The sequence below is a fragment of the Cynoglossus semilaevis genome, chromosome 18, assembly GCF_000523025.1.
Source record: "Cynoglossus semilaevis isolate Cse_v1.0 chromosome 18, Cse_v1.0, whole genome shotgun sequence".
In the NCBI taxonomy this organism is placed as follows: Eukaryota; Metazoa; Chordata; class Actinopteri; order Pleuronectiformes; family Cynoglossidae; genus Cynoglossus; species Cynoglossus semilaevis.
The window spans coordinates 4,494,902-4,516,157 of NC_024324.1; the positions used below are offsets into that span (position 1 = coordinate 4,494,902).

At 38.0% G+C, this 21,256-nt stretch overlaps 4 protein-coding genes across 11 annotated transcripts in view; 2 read left to right on the forward strand and 2 right to left on the reverse strand.

Moving 5' to 3' along the window:
• The first annotated feature begins 332 nt into the window (after positions 1-332).
• Positions 333-19,553, forward strand: LOC103394108 (macoilin-1-like). 3 transcript variants are annotated; one of them, XM_025065097.1, is made up of 12 exons: positions 333-422; positions 1,612-1,766; positions 12,256-12,397; positions 12,482-12,608; positions 12,796-12,919; positions 13,046-13,224; positions 13,879-14,419; positions 14,527-14,685; positions 14,868-15,050; positions 15,170-15,290; positions 15,691-15,865; positions 17,494-19,553. In XM_025065097.1, the coding sequence occupies exons 2-12, from the start codon at positions 1,720-1,722 to the stop codon at positions 17,694-17,696; spliced, it is 2,001 nt and encodes a 666-aa protein (XP_024920865.1). In that variant the 5' UTR covers positions 333-422; positions 1,612-1,719; the 3' UTR covers positions 17,697-19,553. The 3 variants fall into 3 exon arrangements, with proteins under 3 accessions (XP_024920865.1, XP_008329472.1, XP_024920866.1); XM_008331250.3 differs by lacking the exons at positions 333-422; positions 1,612-1,766 and adding an exon at positions 10,794-11,021; XM_025065098.1 differs by lacking the exons at positions 333-422; positions 1,612-1,766 and adding an exon at positions 11,138-11,199.
• LOC103394109 (transcription factor E2F3-like) lies at positions 3,502-7,437 on the reverse strand. Of its 3 annotated transcripts, none has more exons than XM_008331251.3 (7): positions 7,283-7,437; positions 6,877-6,979; positions 6,096-6,336; positions 5,871-6,002; positions 5,562-5,676; positions 5,255-5,387; positions 3,502-5,034 (listed from the first exon to the last, which is right to left on the reverse strand). In XM_008331251.3, exons 2-7 carry the CDS (start codon positions 6,905-6,907, stop codon positions 4,832-4,834), a joined length of 855 nt encoding a protein of 284 aa, XP_008329473.1. In that variant the 5' UTR covers positions 6,908-6,979; positions 7,283-7,437; the 3' UTR covers positions 3,502-4,831. The 3 variants fall into 3 exon arrangements, with proteins under 3 accessions (XP_008329473.1, XP_016896775.1, XP_016896774.1); XM_017041286.2 differs by having other exon boundaries at positions 3,502-4,918; positions 7,283-7,433; XM_017041285.2 differs by having other exon boundaries at positions 7,136-7,286.
• srfbp1 (serum response factor binding protein 1) lies at positions 8,177-10,778 on the reverse strand. Its single transcript, XM_017041284.2, has 4 exons — positions 10,631-10,778; positions 9,703-10,137; positions 9,093-9,599; positions 8,177-9,034 (listed from the first exon to the last, which is right to left on the reverse strand). The coding sequence occupies exons 2-4, from the start codon at positions 10,114-10,116 to the stop codon at positions 8,321-8,323; spliced, it is 1,635 nt and encodes a 544-aa protein (XP_016896773.1). The 5' UTR covers positions 10,117-10,137; positions 10,631-10,778; the 3' UTR covers positions 8,177-8,320.
• Positions 19,554-20,065: 512 nt separating the features above from the next.
• Positions 20,066-21,256, forward strand: part of LOC103394110 (low density lipoprotein receptor adapter protein 1-like) — a 5,849-nt gene continuing 4,658 nt past the window's right edge. For 2 of the 4 annotated variants that reach the window (XM_017040990.2, XM_025065099.1), the window contains exon 1: positions 20,070-20,353. In XM_017040990.2, the coding sequence (XP_016896479.1) occupies positions 20,269-20,353 (85 nt within the window). In that variant the 5' untranslated portion in view covers positions 20,070-20,268. Of the gene's footprint in view, positions 20,354-21,256 lie in introns of all 4 variants that reach the window. The other 2 variants (XM_025065100.1, XM_008331252.3) reach the window with 2 other exon arrangements.

Genomic DNA, 21,256 nt, shown 5'->3' on the forward strand with positions numbered 1-21,256 from the left:
TTACATCAGCAGTTTTGTAGGAATTTCACTGCTTACTTCACTCTACTAAAACAAGGTGAGTTAGGTTTGGGAGCAAAAACTGTGAGGGTGTCAATAAAAGGCCTGCAGTTACACTTCAGAACCACAGACATAATGTAGACAGTTGAAAAAAATAGGGAAATGTAGAAAATATGGCAGAAATTAGTTAAAGGAAAAAAGATACCCCTACTATATTATTTATTTAATTTTATTTGTCTTTTTTTTATTATTAATTTATCTTTTATTCTCATTTATTTAGACATGCTATGACATGCTAGGCCACTAGGCGGCGCATCATATTTGTGGTAGTATAGAATTTACGCTAAATTAAGACATGAAGAATAAATTCTGCTACTGTGATGATAACACTTGCAAAATGTGTATCCCCTTTATTCTTACCACAGGTCGGTAAATGTATACTTATTCGGGTGTGTACGTGCTATATGTTACGAGTTGAATATGTGACTAAGTAATTAGCTGAGCTAAAGTAACCGGTTGGTGTTTAGTGAGCGTGTGAAGTGCATGCTAAGTGGCTAATGCTAAGTGGCTACTGCTAAGCGGAGATGTGTGGTAGTGAATGAAGAAAATAGATGCCCTAAATACATAATGGTGTTTATTAAGGAATGTGTTTTATGCAATGTGTAATTTTAATTTGTTTTATAGGTTTTATTTGAACACAAATTGATAGTTTTTGATAATAGCCAAAACCAGTAAAACTAATATTTCAAAGTTCAAGTGCAGCATCATTGTGACTGTATGAATAGTTAAACTCTGAGAGAATGTTTCCTAAATATTAACTAATTTAGATTCATAATTGGTTCAAGATAGCATAGAAAAGTAAATAATATTTACACCAAACGACAGCTAATAGAAGAAGGTGACAGGTGAAATGAAGAAATAAATAAATAAAGCATTAATAATTAAACATCTGTATGTGTGGCTGTGGTCATTGAGAACCTTCAGGATGACTTAAGTGTCTTTTTTCTGCTCACACTACCCTCATTTGAACTTTTTGAAATAAATGTCTTCTGTAAATAAAGCAAAAGTTTATTATAGAGAGACCTGGACAGTGTGACATTGAGCCCTCACAGTTTTGAAGCTCATATCCGGTGTCTGTGTGACCTCTTGGACTCCAGCGGTCTTCTCTTGATTGGCACTCACTATTATTGCACCTGATTTCTTAGAGACAAGGAACAAAAATGAAATTGATAAGGTTCTTTTTTTTTAAACCTTGTCCATCAGCGCTGGTCAGGGCACAGGTCAATATTACACACTACTGCAATCAGTGTGTCATATTACTGTACAGTCTTGTCTGACGTTACAGAAACAACCGCACCTTTTATCTTTGCTCTCCCATTCGGAGCTACGGGCGATGAATCAAACGCCTGCTCACTCACTATTCACTTCATTCATAAACCCAAAATATTACAGAGGCATCCCATTGGCTTAGAGCGCGATACGCAAAAAACGCCATGCCCTCCGTGGCCAATGGCTGACGAGTAGTACGCTCTCTCCCTCCTTGCTTTTATGCACCCTCTTTAAACCATCTCTCATTTTTGTTCTCCTGCTCTCTCTCCCTCTCTCGCTCCTCAGCTCCCGCCCTTCATTACAGCAGTCAAAAGAGTCTGATTATGGGGAGTGCAGCACAGACTCAGGCAGTGGGACAAGACTGTCAGCCTGCGCTTTGGAAGGTGACGACACATGTGCTGTACATCCCGTAACCTTCAAGTGGCGCCAGGTCCTCTACGGTGAGTTTGTGATATCTGACCCTTCAAGCCCGGTCATGTGTGGGCCGTGTTTGGCAGTGAAACCTCACAGGTGACGTGGAAAAGCACTCTAAAAATGAACCTCTATTGGCTGATTGATCGACTGATTGACATCTATATTGGCTGATCATTAAGTCGGCCCTCCTGAGACACGAGGGCTCTTACATCAGGTCTAACTCAATATGAGGCAGTTCAATATTCACTTTGGGCTTTTTTTTCATTTGCAAATCTTTGCGACTCAGGAAAAAGAAAAAAAAAACACACAACAAAAACAAACGAATCAATGATGTTCATGCAATGAACCAGTGACTCCTTAAACTCAGAAAGTGTGCCACTGTAAATAGGGAACTGGGTTGAGTGCATTTTCACCGAGTTTCCAGGGGCAACACTGCCATCTATGGACACGTCTGGGAGCTGAGGGGCTCAGATTACATCATCATTTTGAGGGCAATGATGTGTTTTTCTAAGATGCTGCGACTCAGACAAAGAGATGTAGGGCTAGACTGTTGATTCGAAATTCAAAAGTGGAAGGAAAATAAATAAAGTTTAAAAGGTCTTTTTGGACATGTGTACATTATAAGAGTCGGGGGTTACATTTATTAATAAAGATGTTTCTACCTGTAATTTACATTTAGGTGACACACATGTACCCAACATACCTGTCCATGAAAACTTTCGATTAATGTTTACATTAGATTTGAAGGTAACAAATTACTACGTTACATCTATGTAATTATTTACAACTATTTTTACCACAACTATGATTTTAATCAGATTATAAGCCTCAGTGAAACTGAATCTTTGACGATTTATGTTACACCACTTAGTCCAATAGTCTGAAATCAGTTTGAGCCGGGTTACCACCATCCAATAGTCTGAAATCAGTTTGAGCCGTCAATCTTTTTGAAAAGAAAAACACTGGCGATATTAACTTTTTTTGAGTCTGTCAATGTGTTTGACACAGTCAGAGAGAAAACATTGCAGCATTTTATAAAAGCATTTTTCCTTTTTATGTTGGTTCAAAAACTGTTGACTTGAAAGAACAGAAAAATCTGTTACATCAGCACTTTATTTATTAAGATAAAGTGTCAACCTATGAGCAGAAAGTCGTGTTTTTATGCATTTGTTGTAATAATGTTTAGACATGTGTGGCCTTAGAGAAGGAGGATTAGATATGACGTCATGATCAGTAAGTAATGCAAACGTAAAATGTAGTTGTTTTTTTTAATCAGGCACAAAACAGTACAAGCTTTGAGTCAGGAGTGTGACTCGTTGAATGGGTTTATACTGCCTCCTAGTGTCTGCACATGAAGTCTACAAGAGTGATCTGAATTTTTTTTTTTTTTGCCAACGAAGTTTGACACAGTACAGTAAGTTTCAAATCATATTAAAGGTAAGCTATGTCAAAAGATTGCGGTTCAGATGCATCTTAGATTATTGGTTTTATTGATTACATTATTGAAAAATTAAAATGAGATGACTGTGCTGGGTACTTTTGCAGGTATTGAGAAATTGTTCTCTAAAGTTTGCACGTTAGGGAATCTTTTTAATTCATATCACATTTACTTTGTTGTTGTTCAGCTAGGTAATTTAGATTGAACCAAAAAAAAAACTGTTGTGAAAGAATGAAAATTACTGTTAAATCAATAATAAAAAGAAACAGAAAGTACCTTAAAGAGATTCAGTTTCAGATTTGAGGATTAAACAGACAACTGGAGTAATAAAAGCTTTTTATTTATATTTCAGGCACTGAGGTGAATAAAAGACAACAATATGGATCTAAACTAATAATTCATTATCAGTTAGACACAGAAATCAACCCTAACCAGAGAAAGAGTAACATTAAAGTTTAACAAGCACAACTTTGGCAAATCGTACGCTGACAACAGGTCAGCTGAGGAACAACAACTTTACATGAGACTATTTTAAATCGTCATCAGCAGTTACAAGATATTAGTGTCACACATTTTCTTTGTACAGTTACATTAACAGTCTGGTCTTTCTATGGTATTCATTATTATGACATCATCATCACGTCTCTAAAAGCCCGTGTTGTCTGTTTGAGCTGTACAGCAAGTGTCTTTATTGATTCTGACTAATAATCCAGTAACTCAAAAGTGCTAATATCAAACCTGCATTACATTGTACCTGCAAAGAAAGTGTGTGATCCCTGAGAAGGTCCAACAGGACAGGTTGTTGCTGAGCTACTGTAGGTTGCAGTTCATTTGCATGACAGTTACGGACGCATCAAATTAGTACAGTCACGAGAACATGAAGGGTGAGTCACGCTGTAGTTGATCCACATACCATTCACATTAATTAGACCTGCTGATTTACTTGTTCAGTTGTGGTTAGTGTAGTACATTCAGGAACTAACTACAGAGTAGCAATATACCAAAATATATCATTCATGTAAAAATTCCATTCACTAAACAAATTGAGATAGACGTGGTTTCTTGTATTTGCATTTACTTTAATATAAAGTGAGATAAAAAAAAAGCAGTGATTTTTTTTTTAATTCAGTAGTAGAGGTAGAAACATGTCCCCTGTCAGAGAGGGATGTTGACCTGGTAGATCCTCAGGAATGAGAAATAAAAAAAAAGGAATTTTACAATTTGTTTTTTTTTTTAGAATTTGAGTCAGAAGAGAACAAAAGTAAAACAAAGTCTTTGAGTGCATATTTGTTATATTTGCAGTTCTTCTTGCAAGAGAAAAGAAAAAAAAAATCTGAGAAAAGCTTGATCCCAATTTTGGAGCTTAGAGCACAAACAATCACATTCCAGAACAGGTGACACATTCTTCTGGTTCCGCCGTTCCTTTCCGGTCAATAAGGCATTCACAGTACCAGGCTGCTAAAAATTAACTTGGACTTCAGGTCATGCTTTTGTTTGGGTTTTCTGTCATCCAGTTTGTGTAAAAAAAAAAAAAAAAAAATCCACCATCTTGCAAATGATCAGATTAGAAAAAATAAATAATTGAAAGAAAGTTATAGCTTAGCAAATTGGATAAATCCCTTCCAATTTCCCAGGGAAGTAATCAGTGATGCTTTAGTATTCTGTCAGGCTCAGGATGTACTGCTGTCCATGAAGCCAGAAGGTCAAAGGTGAGAAGTCCTGTGAGTCTTCAGAGGTGAGCTGGAGGGAGGTGGGCATAGAGGGTGAGAAGGGAATGGTAACTGGTGATGAGTATGACGAGTATGATGTCATCATGGGGCAGACAGATAAGATTCGAGATGCAGTGTAATCGTGTTCTGCAAAGATAATTTAGGATATGTTGTGGATTATCGTTTCAAATTCATTTACCCTGTAATGAAATTTTGGCCTACTTTTTTTTTTTTTTAGCTCTAACTTGTTTATATTTATTCTCATCTTTGTAATGGTTATATACCAGGGATTGTTTTTGGCAGTTTAAACATCATTCTACATGAATGACTTTTATGTCCTCGACCTTGATAATCTTAAAACACTTACCAGGTGAAGGCATTGGAACTGCAGGGATGACGGAAGACTTGGGGATTTTTACACCTTTAACATCCTTTTGGTCGTTTGTGGAGATGAAGATATCAATGGGTCCCTGGGTGCTCTTCAGGTGGACCTGGAAGCACTGTAGAAAAATGAAAAGGACTGTAAAAGCACATTAGCAGTCAGGCTAGTTAAACTGAAGCTAAAACAGAGAAAGGTTTTAACTAGAAATGCTGTGGACAACATATTTTTGCTGGCCTTAAGTGAATTTTAGGGTGAATGTCTCTACTACTGTTTTCTGTGTAAATTCATTTACCTCATCTGGATGTGAAACCTCCAGTTTTGTCTCTGCAGGAGCTTTGATCACCATCACCGTCTGTTCCTTCAGACTAGGAATCTTTCGAAGATCCTCATGCGTCAAATATGCATATGTTTCATAAGGGTCAAGAAATAATAGGAAACTGGTGCAATACCTTGCTCATAAAAATACAGTAATAAGATACATAATTTCTTGTACGCTGGTGCTTTAAGGTTATAAAAGACATGCTAGCTAAGCTGTAAAAAAATGGGTGTGAACACAGTACTTTGACATGCAGCACCGAGCAGTGGAATAATATAAGGATATTTCTGAACACAATGATCCGTGCACATCTGGTGAATGTGTTTTGTACAGCTTTTTATCTGCTCGTCCAGTTGCTTTTCCTCCTCTTCAAGCCTGATCAAGTCTTCCGTTACAGGCCTATTGAATGGAGCGCCCCTGTACGCACACACACACACAAGGACAGACATTTAAACAGTCTCAGCACACAAGAAAAACAAAGCAAAGCATTTGAGATCTATTCGTACTTACAACCACTGAACAGTGTTTTTGGACTTCTTTTTTAACAGCGAGATTCCCTCCAGGACATTGGTGACATCATAGATACGTCTCTTTGCAGTGTTGAGTTCGAGAGCAGTCAGGTTCATGTCCAAAATGCCATCAGAGGAGCGTTTCAAAAGCTCTCTAAACCGCAGTGTCAGTAGACCCAGAGAGGCATCGTATCGTGACTTTTCAACCACAGAGGAGCATTCAGCTGGTCTGGGGGAGTGAACTGAAAAAGATGGATGGGAATTACAATAAAATTACATAGTTTAATAAACTTAATATATCCAAAATGCTTTAAAATGGCATATTACAAAAAAGCAGAAATAACAACAACTTGCAATCTGTGTTGCAAATGTGGCAAAGGTTCTAAGAAAATAAAAATAATATTGTTATCTGTGTTGCAAATGATGCAAAGGTTCTAAGAAAATAAAAATAATTTAACAACATATAACCTTACACAACAAAGAATTTTATCAAAAACTCCTCAGAAACTCCTTAATAAGGTCACACCTATTTTACATATGAGACAACCTTGCTTGCTAACAGCAAATTCTTCTTATGTAAGATCAGGTGTTCACATTTAAGGTAAAGTGAGCAGTGCTGCCTTCAGGTCTTCTGCAATAATAATTAAATTACAGTAAATTCCAGATGATATAAATATGCATTTGTAAATATTGCAAATGTGTGCGATTTTCTGCATGTGGCTGTTTCTTTTATGCTCAATGAACTTATAAATAATAATGATAAATTCATAACAATGTCTTACCCTTTTCTCCCTCGTGTGACTGAGAGCACATGGCTGCTTTGTCATTGGCAGTCTTGCTACCATTCTTAGGATCACAAACGTCTAGCTCCAGCCTTCCTTTTCCCTTAAACAAAACAAAAATACAAAATAGTGTTAGATATAAATTATTAACATTGCTTTGGGAATAACGGAGGAATTAAAGTCTGCAATTATTACTCAGTAATGCGTATAGACGCAATGGAAAAACTAAGTTCAAGCTAAATGCTCAGCTTCTTGTTACCTGAGTTTGGGACACGTTATTTCCCCAGCTTCCCGCCCCACGTCAGTTATTGCTAACAGGAGCAATGGCTTCCACGCGTATGTAGTTCAGAGTTCGAGTCGGCATTTAATTTCGAAAAGAGCAAGAAGCAAATAAGCAAGTGTTTACCTGTAAAATCCTGTAGAAATGCGGGGGAAGAGTTATAGTAATTTCTGCGCGGGAGTAATCCAAAACAATCTGCTTGGGAAAATACCGCGGTATTATGCTGCAGCTATACCGGAAACACCCTGTTGCAGCGGTGTAAGACACACCTTCAAATTAAAAGCATAGCATAAGAGTGTACTCTTACGCGACAAAAAAATAAATAAAATAAAAAACGAGCTAGAGGGTCGCAAAAAGAACGTAAAACAAAGTTTGAATACTTTAATATATGACAACACATTTTGCAATATGTGCAATATCCCTGTAAAATGTGGTGATCAATTCTTGTTTTAGCCTTAAACGTTAGCATATAAGTAATAAAATATTATAGAATTTATTTTTTAATAATGGTTGTGTATAAACAGGGTGAATAAAATGCCACAAGAGACTACAATTCGTAATTTTATGTATTTTTCAAAATTAATAACCTATTATGATTTTCAAAAGTGGTAATCAGAAGGTTTAATGTTATTTATTTGAGAGTCTTGTATCAACAGTTTTGTAACTGGCCACTGGTGGCAAGTTATGCATCTATCCAGTCCAGTACTAAAATGTTTGACATTATGGTTGAGAAATAAAATAGTCTTGGACAAACAGTAAAGATGTAATTTTGACCTTGTGGTGAATGGTAATGTCTCAGAGGTAAATTTACTAAATACTAAGCACATTCACAGTCCACTAATTGGCAGCTGTATTTAATTGTAAAAAAAAACAACTTGGTTGTGTATTGTATGGTTGTAAAGCATTTAATAGAAAAACATGTCAGAGATGTATGAACATGTAAAAAATAGAATCATCAGTCCTTAAGTTGTCAGTTAGAAAAAACAGCACATTCTGGGGAAAAAAAACAACAACTAAGAATTGTTGAACTCATAAAAGTGTCATGTCATCATTGCTTTAATATTCATTTGCAATTTCTGTACAATGTCCTTTGATTAATTTACTTTTTTTTAAACTCATAACTCAAACAGTCATATGATTACAAGCAGCCAACAGTGAAATTATTTAATCGTCATCATCAAATTTAATTTTCTTCCCTTGAAATGCCAATATTTGTCCTTGTTGTTCCTTTCTCCTCTTACTGGCCTCCCAAGATGGATGCAGAGCCTGCTTTGGAGCCTGCTGGGAAAAGGCGTTGGGCCTTGTACCTCTACCCCTGCCTTGTCCTCTACCTCTGCCAGAAAATGAAAAGTTCCTCCCCTCTGAATCCTGCAGTCCAGAATGTCTCTCTTCCCCTGAACCCTGCTTTTGAAACTTAGATTGTTTACTAAAGTCTCTGTTAACACCACCCCTGCCATAAGGTTTCCTTTGGCCCCGAAATGTATCACCACCACTTCCCCTGCCTGCACCACCACCTGCACTTTGCTTAGGCCCAGAAAGGGAAGAACAAAATACGGACTGAAGCGATTTTGACCTTGGTCTAGACTCGAGCTCAATTTTCTCCTTTTCCACAGATTCCACTTTCAATCCCGTCTCCTGTTTATCTGTAGTTTCTGCATCTTTCTTCTTCTTCTTTTTGAATTTATTGACTTTTCCGAAAAAGAAGTCGTCGTCGCTCTCCTCAGACTGAGAGGATTGTTTGTGGAAACGCTCCTCTGTGCTGTCATCAAAGTACTCTTTATCTTCCTCGTCTGATGACTCTAATCCACTCTCTTCTTCTTCTTCTACACTTACCTTTTTAAGCACTGCCACGGGTTGTTTCTCACTTCCAATTTGAATCTTCTACACTTACCTTTATAAGCACTGCGACGGGTTGTTTCTCACTTCCAATTTGAATTTTAGATTCAGAAAATGTAGATGCATTTTTGACAGTTTTCTCAACATTTTTTCTATTTGTTGATGGCTGCTTCACATTCTTGTTTTCTATTTTAACCTGTTCAACGTCAGCAGTGTCTGCTGATTCTGCAGGTGTCTCTGTCTCTTTTTCAGGTTCGGACACAGTTGAGTCTTTACAGTCTTTAAGTATGTTGTCCTTTACCTTTATAGTTGTTAATTTATCGTCAGTTGTCTCCTTTTGCTTCACTGTTGTCACATCTGTGACGTGTTTCTCCAGGCTTTTCTTTGCTATGTCTGATTTATTTTGCACCTTTTCCTTTCCTCCCTGCTTCCCACCTTTCATCCTTTCCTCTTTGAAAGCTTTGATAGCAGCTTTGATGTCCTCAATCTTCTTGTGGAACTGAGGATATGTGGCAATGCGCGCAATTGCCCGGTCAGAAATGTTCGACTTTGGGTTCTTACACACCTCCTCAAATTTGAGATTCTTCTGTAGGGCTGTCTTGGTCACCTGGAAATAAGGTATGATTTCATCAAATTAAAGAAGTGATATGTATTTTGTAAATAATTTACAAACAATGACATACATGTACAAAAGGTATGAAGAAACTTACCAGGTCTGGCGAAAGAGCTTTCATTGCATGGATCTCCTCCAACAGTCTGGCAGCTCTCCTCTGATTCTTCTCCACTTCAGCCTCTTTACCTTTCTTCTTTTTCAGGGCACCAATTTGACGCGTGAGTTTTCTGATGATCAGGGCTCTCACTCTTTTCACATCCTTCCTCATCTTCACCACCTCATTGTTGAGGTTCAGACCACCAGTCTGCTTTACTTTTTTTTTTTCACCATGGTCTTCCTCATTCTGATTGTTGTCTTTAATACCGTCTTCTACATTCTCCTCTTTCACCACCTCCTTCTCCTGCTCTTGTTCTTCTTCTTCTTCATCATCATCATCACATTCTTCTGCCTGTTCCTGAATCTCCTCCTTTTCCTTCTCGTTTTCTTCAAACGGCATCAGTGATGTCTCCATCTTGTCTTGAGTATGTTTGATCTATGGAGATACAGTTGTAACAGTACAATGTGAGAGTTATATATGCAAACTTTAATTTAGTATATTTGTCTGACTTTGTCAAAACGTTTTGGAATATTTTGCAGTCATCAAATTGCATACTTTCTTCACCATTTAGAAATGTGTTTTAATATATCTACTTGGATATGTAAATGATAAGTTACATTTCTTCCTTTTGTTGTTTATTCTCTCTGTTGTGATTTTACTGCATGTAAGTGAGCATACATGTACTTGAGGTATCATAAGAAGGCTGGCGTTATAAGCAGAGCCACGTTTATAAAAAAAAAACTCGTGTATACCACTAATGCAAAAAAAATATTATTATTTACCGGAAACTGCCAAAACAAACGTGGCCTCGCGCATGAGCTTGTAAAAAGCGTGTAAAAAGAGCTTGCTTGAGGTACGGCTTGCGCTAAACCTTACACAACTGCGAGGGAACCAATAAAATAATTTTAGATAATCGTGTCAAACTCACCGTTAAAAATGGTGAATTTTAAAGCTCAAAAACGTGAAAATTTTGTGGACGACGTTGTACTGGTGGAAGGCGCCATGTTAAATACGTAACGTCACGGCCAGCGGAGTGACGTCGTGAGACGTCGAAGAGACGCATCGTGTCGTGAAAAGGGGAGGGTCTTCTGTGGACTGTTTTTATTTATTTCTTTGTTTCATGTGCATTAAATAACAACAGTGTTAGATAAATGAAGAAATGAAAACATTAGGATGAGTGAATGACATTTCCTGCTTCCGACACAAGACCGATATCACGAGCGAACCAACAAGAGGAGGATGAAGCGGCGCAATGCGGACTGCAGCAAACTCCGACGGCCGTTAAAACGGAACCGAATCACGGAGGGTATATATAGCAGGTACCGAACGGGGCTAGAGGGACGTTACTGTGCGACAATGGCGCCCATCTACATATGGCGTGAAAAATGTCAGCTTCTTCTTCATTCATTCATAATCTGAACGCTGTTGCCTGAGCGACGAACGAAGATGAATGAATTTGCCCGTTTATTGCCGAAAATCAGGCCTACGGTTTTTTGTGTGTGTTGCATCTCATAAATGATTTGTTGAGAGTAAAATGTTTAATAGTTGCATGTATTTAAAACGTGGCAACGCGTGCTTCTTTGTATACTTAATGGACATTTCGTTCATTTTAAAATCGTTTGCGGCTGAAACAGTTTCACAAAATTGTGTTAGAAAAAAATGTTCCAGCTTGAGATGACAACGGCAATGTCAGGGGGCGCTCGTTTTAAATTGCGGGGTGACGCCGACGGCGGTGTTCTCACCTGTGCTTTGTCTGCCAAAAACCGTAAAAAATGTGAAAGTGAAACAAAAACCGCCAAAGTTCGCGGCCTTGCACCTTGCATTTGACTCTGTAATGTCAAAACACAGTTTTACTTATAAACGTGATATACATAAGGTTAAAAATAAATGCCAAACGCGTCTATATGTTGCGAAAGTCCAGTTAGTAAAATGACACCAGCTGTGCTTTTAGTAACATGTCTAGACATGACACTGCACAAATTCTCATACTTCTCTTCCGCTCGTATGTTGTATTTCAGTTTAATTCAAAATTTCAACCGTAACATTTCTATTTCACTTCTATTAATCGAAATTATATTTCTCGGCATTAGAACTCCACGTAACCTTCACATAACGTAGTAAATTGAAATCGACTTTCAACAATGGAAATGTCTTGAAAAACAAAAATCGTTCAAAATGTAATATATTCGGTTTATTAAATAAGATAAAATGATTCTCACAGACCCTATATAAATGTTTATACAAGTCTACCCCAAAACTATTATAAAATGTTATTTTAATAACTTATTTACTTTGAAAAATGCAGTTCACATTTAGACGGTAAGTCCAAGCTAAAACTCTAAATAGATTTTGTGCCGTGCCACATAGCGTATATCTATCAATTTGAAATTGTTTCTTACAATTGGATGTATATTATTTTTCTACGAAAAAAAAGATGTATAAAAATTATGATGTATATTATGTGTAAACTACGAAAAAAAAGATGTATAAAAATTAACCTTTTCAATTTGTTTTTTTTTCTTTTCTATCCTCTGTTTGTGTCCTGTTCTTCAGCACTTTCCTGTATCTGAAGTTTCTCGTTGTGTGGGTGTTGGTTCTTCTGGCTGATTTTGTGCTAGAGTTCAGGTTTGAGTACCTGTGGCCGTTTTGGCTTTTCATACGAAGCGTCTACGACTCCTTCAGATATCAGGGACTGGTAAGAGATGAACGGGAAAAAAAACATTGAAACAGTTAAACTGCACCTTCTTACTAATCTTATTTTTGTTTGTTTCTCACCTAGGCCTTCTCAGTCTTCTTCGTATGTGTCGCTTTCACATCGGACATCATCTGCCTCCTTTTTATACCTGTTCAGTGGCTGTTCTTTGCTGCCAGTACCTATGTGTGGGTACAGTATGTTTGGCACACAGGTACACACAAGCTGCCCTTTGATTCTTTTATTTAAATGGGACAATTAAATGAGCACGTCCACCTGATTCTTTTATTTAAGTGGGACAATTAAATGAGCACGTCCACCTCAAAATGTACATAAAACAAACTCATAGCTGTTATTTTGCCCTGTTGTTTGACTTTTTCCCTCTCTTAATATCCACACAGAAAGAGGAGTTTGTCTTCCCACGGTTTCACTGTGGATTCTGTTCGTGTACATTGAAGCTGCCATCAGGTTCAAAGATCTAAAGAACTTTCATGTAGACCTTTGTCGACCTTTCGCCGCTCACTGGTAAAAGCCTTTTAATATAGTGTCATCTTTTTGCTCATGCAGCGCACCTTTCTTTCTTCAACTTTACCTTTCAAGAACATCATAAGTTGACCTGTGTTCTTTTTTCTTTGTTTTTTAACCTTCTAGTATCGGATATCCAGTCGTGACCCTAGGCTTTGGTTTTAAGAGCTACGTTAGCTACAAGATGCGGCTGAGAAAACAGAAAGAAGTGCAGAAGGAGAACGATTTCTACATGCAGCTCTTACAACAGGCCTTACCGCCTGAGCAGCAGATGTTGCAAAGACAAGAAAGAGAAGCAGAGGAGGGTAAGAGATGCACAGAACTCACATGATCAGATTTCACAGGCCAACTGTAATTTTTTTTTAACAGATACCTCAAATCTAACTCACACAAAAGCAACAAGAAATGGTTATCAAAAGAAAAGACACTCATAAAAATAACTTAGTTTATGAAGTCTTTCTGTTTAAATTGTGTCCTTTAGATTGTGCATTTTCTGCCACAGCAGTTGATTTTATTTTAATTCTGGAGTTGCTTTTTGTTTTTGGCCCAGATAAAAAAATACTTTCTCTTTATATGTGTCCAAGAGCTTTTAAAGAGGAGCCCACATTGATGGACATTTATCTTTCCTTCAAAGAGCTCTAAATTAAAGAAAAATGGTCAGAAATACAAATTATTTAAAACTAGTAGGCTTTGAGTTATAAATCATACAAACAAAACATCTCTGAAACTGGTACTTTTAAAAAAAAATGAGGCAGGAAGAAGAAATATGGGCCGCTTGTGATTGTTTGTGTCTAATATGAATCATTATATCTGGAAAGCTACACGCATTGTTTGTATATCCGTGTATTAAATTTACAGGGCTTAACAAATCTATCTTCTCTGTTACTCTTTACAATCAGAAGTTACTTTGTTCAGTTTGCTCTGTTGCATTCACAAAGTCTACCCTCGCTCTCTAACAGCTGCTTTGGCTAAGGGGATCTCTGAGGTCGAACCTGCAGTGATATCCCAAAACGGAGCACCACCTGGAAAGAAAAGCGCCGGTGTTCCATTACCAGAGCTGGAGTACCGCGAAAAGGGCAAGGACAGCTCGGCGAAGGAACGCGACAGCAAAAAACAGAACTCAATTGGAATCAATAACAACAGCATCATACACACACTGGACTCCAAACTGCAGGAGACGGAGTACATTGAGAACTACGTTGGGTCGAAGAGACTCAACAATGACCTGTCTGGAGAAAACATGCACGCAGACACTAACACACACACTACTTCGAAGGAGGAAACGGGGGGCACAGGGAAGAACTATAAAAACGGCGGAAGTGGGGGCGGCATTTCAAATTCATCCCCGCGGAATCACAGCGCAACCAACGGCAGCGTTCCGACCGGTTCGCTCAGCGGTAAGAATGAGAAGAAACAGAAGGGAACCGGGAAGGGCCAGAAGGATCCGGTGGAGAACTGCATTCCCAACAATCAGCTCGGCAAGCCGGACGCTCTTGTGCGGTAAGAGACGAACACACACACACACGCTCTTAATTTTTGTTCAATTGATTCTTTGCCTGTCGCTGTTCCTTTTTCGTGAACATCTTGTTCTCCTCTCGTCTGTCAAGCCTGGAGCAGGATGTGAAGCGGCTGAAGGCAGATCTTCAGGCCAACAGGCAGCTGGAGTCTGAGCTCCGGAGTCAGCTTTCCTCTCTGAGCAGCCAGGACCGCAGCCTCCGATCTGAACTGGCACAACTCCGCCAGGACAACGAGTTATTACAGAATAAGTGAGTCGCACGCAACGTTTGGTACATTATAGGAACCTTTGCATGTTTTTTTTTCTAGTAACTAGTAGGAATATTCATGTCCATATCCAAGCGATACTGCAACTCGGACTACCTGCTGATACTGATATCAATCCAGCATGATGTTCAATGTTTCAAGACTATTTTCCTCTGTCACAATCCAGGCTCCACAGTGCAGTGCAGGCCAAACAGAAGGACAAGCAGACCATTTCCCAGCTGGAAAAACGGCTAAAGGCTGAGCAGGAGGCTCGGGCTGCGGCCGAGAAACAGCTGGCGGAGGAGAGGAAGAGAAAGAAGATCGAGGAGGCCACTGCTGCCAGAGCTGTCGCCTTGGCTGCTGCCACTAGGTTCCAACTCCTCTTTTTTGAAACTTGACTTCATAATATAACTACATGTTAAAAACAGTACAAATATTTCAGATTTTGTAATGGGAGATGAAATTAATTTTTTTTTTTTTGTAATACAGAATGGAGTCGAACGACACCCTTCGTGTTCGCATCAGAGAGCTGGAGACGGAGTGCAAGAAGCTCAGTATGGACATGAAGCTGAAGGAGGAGCAGATCAGGGATCTGGAGGGCAAATGTCAGGTAGGATTGGATTACAGTTGGTTTCACTTCGTCTTTTAAGATACTTGACAACAAATATCGTGAACGATGACATCAAGTCACAGTCCATCAGGTGGTCACATATCTCTATTTACAGTGTACAGGGGGTCCTCAGTTTATGACGTCCTCCACTTACAGCGTTTTCTGGTTACGTCACCATCTCCCATAAATGTATTAAAAAAAGTCTTGTTCCATCAATCTGAAGTATAGCATGAAAACATTTTTTTTTTTGCCCTTCATTACGGCTCCAAAAGTGTAAGTCCTCTGATGTTTTCATGTCCTAGATTATAATGTTATCACTGTGTTAGCGTAGGTGAGTACTTGTGTAAACCGTACTTGTTGGCAAATCGTTTAATAAAACATTTATATGTCCTGTGTGTAGGAGCTGCGGAAGTATAAGGAGAACGAGAAGGACACCGAGGTGCTAATGTCGGCACTCTCAGCCATGCAGGAGAAGACCCAGCACCTGGAGAACAGCCTCAGCGCTGAGACCAGGATCAAACTGGACCTTTTCTCTGCTCTGGGAGACGCTAAAAGGCAACTGGAGATAGCACAAGGTAAGTAGGTGTTGACCATGGAGGTTGTACTGTAGATAAAGCAACAAGTAGTAAAAAACTAGTTTTGTTAGGAGAAGGAAAAGACTTCTTAGAATTATTTTATTAAGTTGTAGAAAAGGATTTGTATCTAGTATTTGATAAGATAAAAGTGGAGGAGGTATTGTCGGCTGTAGCATTGTTAAAAAGATTTTTCAAAGACAGCACCTTGTTGAAGCACAACGTAGGGGAAAAAATAGAAAGAACAAAGCCTTGAGGTATTCTGCAGGTGAAGAGAACTAGAGAAGAGAAATCCTTGTAGAAAAAATACCTGTCGGTCGGACATAACATCAGCTAATCCAAGAGATGAAAAGGGATTTAAATAACTCAAAATGTGTCTCAAAATTGTAGACATACAAACTCATTAATAGTTGCCATCACACAATAATATTTCTATGAAATAAGTATGTAAGAAACAAGGGCTCATTTAGGCTTCAGTCACTGTAGCAGATGTGTTATCATACCGGAAACACAGTGTAAAAGTTCATTTCTTATCCACTGACTTACTACTACCACTACTAATACTACTACGATGTAAAAGTTAATTTCTTATACACTGACTTACTACTACCACCACTACTATTACTACTACTACTATTACTACTACTACTACTACTACTTCTACTACTTCCTGCAGATTCGTGTGTCATGAGCCCGGGTTATATTGCTGTCATTAATCATATTAAAACACGCCTCCGCTTCTGTTGAATTCTGTAACAAGTCAATTTATGCTGATACTTTAATGTCCTCATTAGTCAGTTAATGGCTGACTCATCACAGCACAACGGCTTTTTTGTACTATGTGAGATACTGGGCTTGTAAAAAAAAAAAAAAATTGACAGTGAAATTGTTTACTCCAGGAGATGCCAAAGAATTAACAATATAGCTAATGTGCTCACAGATGTTAATTTAGAGCTGCATCTTAATGTGTTTTTAATTTTGTATTTACAGGACATTCATTTTGGCAAGATAATTTACCATCATAATAGGGATGTTACATTTATATAAACATGACATATGATGTAATATGCAATTTTAAAGATTTCATTACTTTAATAACTGCGAAAGGTTTCAAGAGTGTGATCTGTTTATTGCAGTGTGCTTCTTGTTAATTGGCTCGGGGCAAGTCAGGGTCAGAGATGTTTCGAGTTATGTCTTGTAAAGTGATGGAGTCTTTTGGAACAAGAAGTTATTTCAATATAAGGCATTTAAAAGGGCACTGCGAGGCACTGACAAAGAAAGTGTTTAGTGTGTGCGTCTTCTTCTCTAATGTCTTAAGGAGAATGAATAGGCGAGACTCTTGCCTGATTTTTTTTTTTTTCAACATTATTTTTGTCTGGGTGAAGGAATGTGTCCCACAGAAAACTAGTCCGTGACCCATTTTGGGTTGCGGCCCTCCAGTTGAGAACCACTGATCTAAATTATTGATATTTACCTGCTGATATGGCTGTAAGGTTTTCACTTATATTATACTATAAAAATGCCCTACACTTTAACTCTGAGGGAACTACTGTTCTGTTTGACTATTAATCTAATATATATTTATTAGTTATTAACTGTATAAACATCTGTATTCTTTTGGTGATATCCAGGTCAGATCCACCAGAGGGAGCAGGAGATTGCAGAGCTGAAGCAGAAGATAGCAGAGGTGATGGCCGTGATGCCGAGCCTGTCGTATTCGACAGACACCACTAACCTCAGCACCGTCGCCCCGCACTACTCTTCCAAGTTCATGGACAATAGTCCCTCATCCCTGGACCCCAACGCCTCTGTCTACCAGCCCATGAAAAAGTGACTCTGACCTCCAAACTGTCTGTCAGACAGAATGTTTCTCTTTTTTTTTTCTTTAGGTGAACTTCTCAGTTTTTGGCTCATATTTGTCTCGTAATCAGCCCCTGACAGATTTTGCACTTGCAAGTGCACAAAGACCCTTTTTACAAACGTGTATTTTTTTTATTTTGTTTTGGTTCTATTATGAGAACTATAAAATCATTTGGTGTTGTGGACAACACTGGGATTTAGATAGCCATTAGATAATATGGTCTCTTTAAAAGGGGAGAAACAAGGAAACTATTTTGGTTGCCAAATTTACTACTTCGGAGCCGTCGTGCATTACCTAACGTTGTTTTTGTTTTGCTGTACAGTATAAATCTCCCTGCAGCTGTATTTTCTTCTTTGTTTACCTGACAAACAGCCTTTTAGTTTAAAAAAAAAAAATTGGAGTTTGTGACATTAAGAGAGATGAGGTGTTCTTAGTTCAGGTGTGTATTGTTAAAGCCCTGTGAAAGATACATGAATGTAAATGGATTCATGTTTTCGGTATCATTGCTCGCTTTTGTAACGTTTTTGTTCGTTTACGATAATGTGCAGTTCTTTTATGTAGAGCTGGTGGAAAAATATGCGGTTTTTTTTGGTTGTTTTTTTTTTCTCCTCAGATGTCCCTGTACACCTTAGTCCCTTAATGCTAGAGTAGTGGGATTCTCCAGGATAATCAGAGAGTGGATAAAGCAGATGTACGTGTGTGTTTGATTCGACCCGGCACTGCCAAAATACTACGTTGAACTTTTTACCTGTTTGCTGCAGACATCTTTCCCAGACCTTTCCTCTCTCCCTCTGGACCAAATTTCTAACCTGCTCGGCCATAATTTCCACAAGGATTCAATGATGTCTAGGTAACCACTTTGTTACCATTTGTATCAAGATTTTTTATGGTGCCTTTTGGAGTTCCTACTTTTTTAGACGCCACATACTTTGCCACATATTCCACATACTTTACCGTCTTGGGATGTAAAAAGCATTAGCCTTTCAAACAGATATTCAAAGTCAGCGACTTCTCTGAAGGATTTTTTCCAGAGTCTGGCCATTTTGATTCAGTATTAAAACATGAAGCCAATAATCACCTTGGTTTTAAACCAAGTACACTTCAGTAAGCATGTTGAACAGGCTTAAAGGGAAGACGCTACGGTGTCAGAATGCCAGATAACAACCGAAACCGATTGTCTCCTTTCGTGTTCTAGTCCTGGCATTAAGTTGTTTACAACAATGTACATTAACAAAAAACTGAGGAATGTTTCTTTTGCTTCTCCGATTTCAGTGCCAAGTGTTGATGATGTAGCTAGCCTAAACGGTCGCGGACGTGTTCTGTCTTTTTTTTTTTCTTTCTTTTGTTGTGTTGTCATCGAAGCATATTCAAACGGTGTTGTGTTTACAAGGTTCAGGGCCGATGGTGGCGACGCAGCAGGTGGTCAGTAGGACCGATTTAATTTATTTTCTTACACTTTGTAATTTCTCACCGCGTTCAATTGATTTCCTTTACATTTTCAACCAGGAAGGATTCAGTGAATGTGTTGGAAAAAGTTTTTTGCTCCTGAGCCATTTGATCCTGTTTGTGCTGTCAAAGTCATACCTGGGAGGGGTTGTGGGTTGGGGGGGTAAAAAAAAACAAAAACTGTTTTGTGGATTGCTTCGGCATTGTGAATTCAGTTTCAAAAGTTGCTTTTCACGGATTCGTGTAAATGAAAGAGAAGGTTAAAATGAGTGCTTTGTTTTATATTGTCATTGTTTCACCGTGTTTATTTTTTCAAAGTGATGGTGTCTCGGTCACACGTTTCACTTTGGCATTCACTATTAAAGAAGGTCTTGCTGGTGAAAATACAGGGTTTTTTTATTTTTGTGTATTGTGATATTACTACTCGTATATATTAATACAAAATGTATTAAAATTTAAAAGATAAAATAATGAAAAAAAGTTCAAAACCTACAGCAGAAATCTTAACTAACAAAATATTGACAAAAGGCCCATATCACCAACCCCAAGAAATTGCCTTTTTCTGGTTTTATTGTTTTGTTGTCTTTTCATTTGTTAATGTTTTATATTTTTAATTATTTTTCCCATAAACGTATGACCTATCCTTATATTACGACTTGACTCTCGTAAAGTTACGACTTTTTAATTGTCTGAATTTTATTTCTATAATTTTACGACATTGTTTTCACGTATTTTACTTTATTATTACAAAATTCAATTAAAAAAAAAGTTTTAAAAACCTTTACTCAAACTTTAGGATAAGTTTGTTATCGTATTTTATTTTCTATCATGGCCGTAAAACTATGTCATAAAGTGATCTGAAAACCTTATCATTTTCTTTCTCAGTTGTCCCATGGGACGTAAACGCAGCATAACTCCAGTTATGTACGTGTTCACGCGTGACGCCCACTTCTGTTTTCACCCCTGTAGGCACCGGTAGTCCATCTTCCCCATCAGCACTCTGCTTAATAAACGTTTCCCCCTCGGGAGGAGAAGACAGTGGAGGTGGACGTTCCTTCCAGACAACGGGAGTGACTCTGTGCACTTTATAAAGTCAGACATGGATGCCCTGAGGTCAGCGGGGAGAGCCATCATTCGCAGCCCGAGCATGGCCAAACAGTCGTGGAGTGCAGGCAGACACCGAAGTAAGAAAATGTTGTTTTTTTCTTCCAAAGTCTCGGCGGAAAAGTTGGCTTTGACTCACCGCTGTGTCCACTTGACTTAATTAACCTCAATTTCACACAGAAACGAAACATTTATAAACTAAAAGCTGCTAAATAACTGTTAATTAAATGTTTGTCTATTTTTCTTTAAGAGTAACGAACATGGTTGACATCTCGAAAAACATTTTAGGTTCGGTTTTTAATATAACATTGACTTCAAAATAATATTTGAACACACGTTTTGTCAGTTAAAAATGCAATTTTTTACGTTGTGGGTGTTTCTCTGTTCGTTTATTTATTTATTAATTTTAGTAAACGGAACTGAAACTAATATTTGTTAACCACTTCACTTATATGCATACTTAAATATTTATGTAATCCAATTGTGGGTCACTTTTGACATAAATATGGAAATGCAAATCAAATAAATATGAAGCAAGTGATTGATAGGTCCATTTTACTAGTATATTTTATTACGCTATCTGTTATGCAGATTGAAAATATTTTTTTCAATTTCTTTGTTAATCTGAATTTTTAAAAAAATTCTAAAGTTAATTTTTGGCATCACTTTACAACAGTGTTTCTCAACTTTAGGGTCGCACCCCAAGTGGGGGTCGTGTGGAACTCAAATGCGGTCCTAATATATAATATGCAGTGTATCTAATATTCACCAATGTGGGATTGATAAAAGTTCACTCATCTGTTATCTCATCCCAAAAGGACTTTATCTGTCAAATACTTGTAGCAACTCCAACATTAACAGGACACTCATGAGGTCAGGTGCCGGCCATTGTAGCTCCTTGGGGCGACATTGTAAACTAAATCTCTCTTGATCCTGACGGAATGGCTCGGTAAGCTGGAAAAATTAGTCGTCTCGGTCTGTAA

Bases quoted from the DNA above. Each gene is read 5' to 3' on its own strand.
- LOC103394109 (XM_008331251.3), bottom strand. From the start codon at position 6,907: ATGTGCTCTCAGTCACACGAGGGAGAAAAGG. The intron at 6,337-6,876 runs GTAAGACATTGT...CATCTTTTTCAG, and splicing joins GTCACACGAGGGAGAAAAGG to TTCACTCCCCCAGACCAGCT. The intron at 5,677-5,870 runs ATATCCTTATAT...CCCTTATGAAAC, and splicing joins ACGGATCATTGTGTTCAGAA to ATATGCATATTTGACGCATG.
- srfbp1 (XM_017041284.2), bottom strand. From the start codon at position 10,116: ATGGAGACATCACTGATGCCGTTTGAAGAAAACGAGAAGGAAAAGGAG. The intron at 9,600-9,702 runs GTAAGTTTCTTC...CCTTATTTCCAG, and splicing joins AAGCTCTTTCGCCAGACCTG to GTGACCAAGACAGCCCTACA. The intron at 9,035-9,092 runs ATTCAAATTGGA...TAAGTGTAGAAG, and splicing joins CTACATTTTCTGAATCTAAA to ATTCAAATTGGAAGTGAGAA.
- LOC103394108 (XM_008331250.3), top strand. From the start codon at position 10,942: ATGAAGCGGCGCAATGCGGACTGCAGCAAACTCCGACGGCCGTTAAAA. The intron at 12,398-12,481 runs GTAAGAGATGAA...TTTCTCACCTAG, and splicing joins CCTTCAGATATCAGGGACTG to GCCTTCTCAGTCTTCTTCGT. The intron at 12,609-12,795 runs GTACACACAAGC...ATATCCACACAG, and splicing joins ACAGTATGTTTGGCACACAG to AAAGAGGAGTTTGTCTTCCC.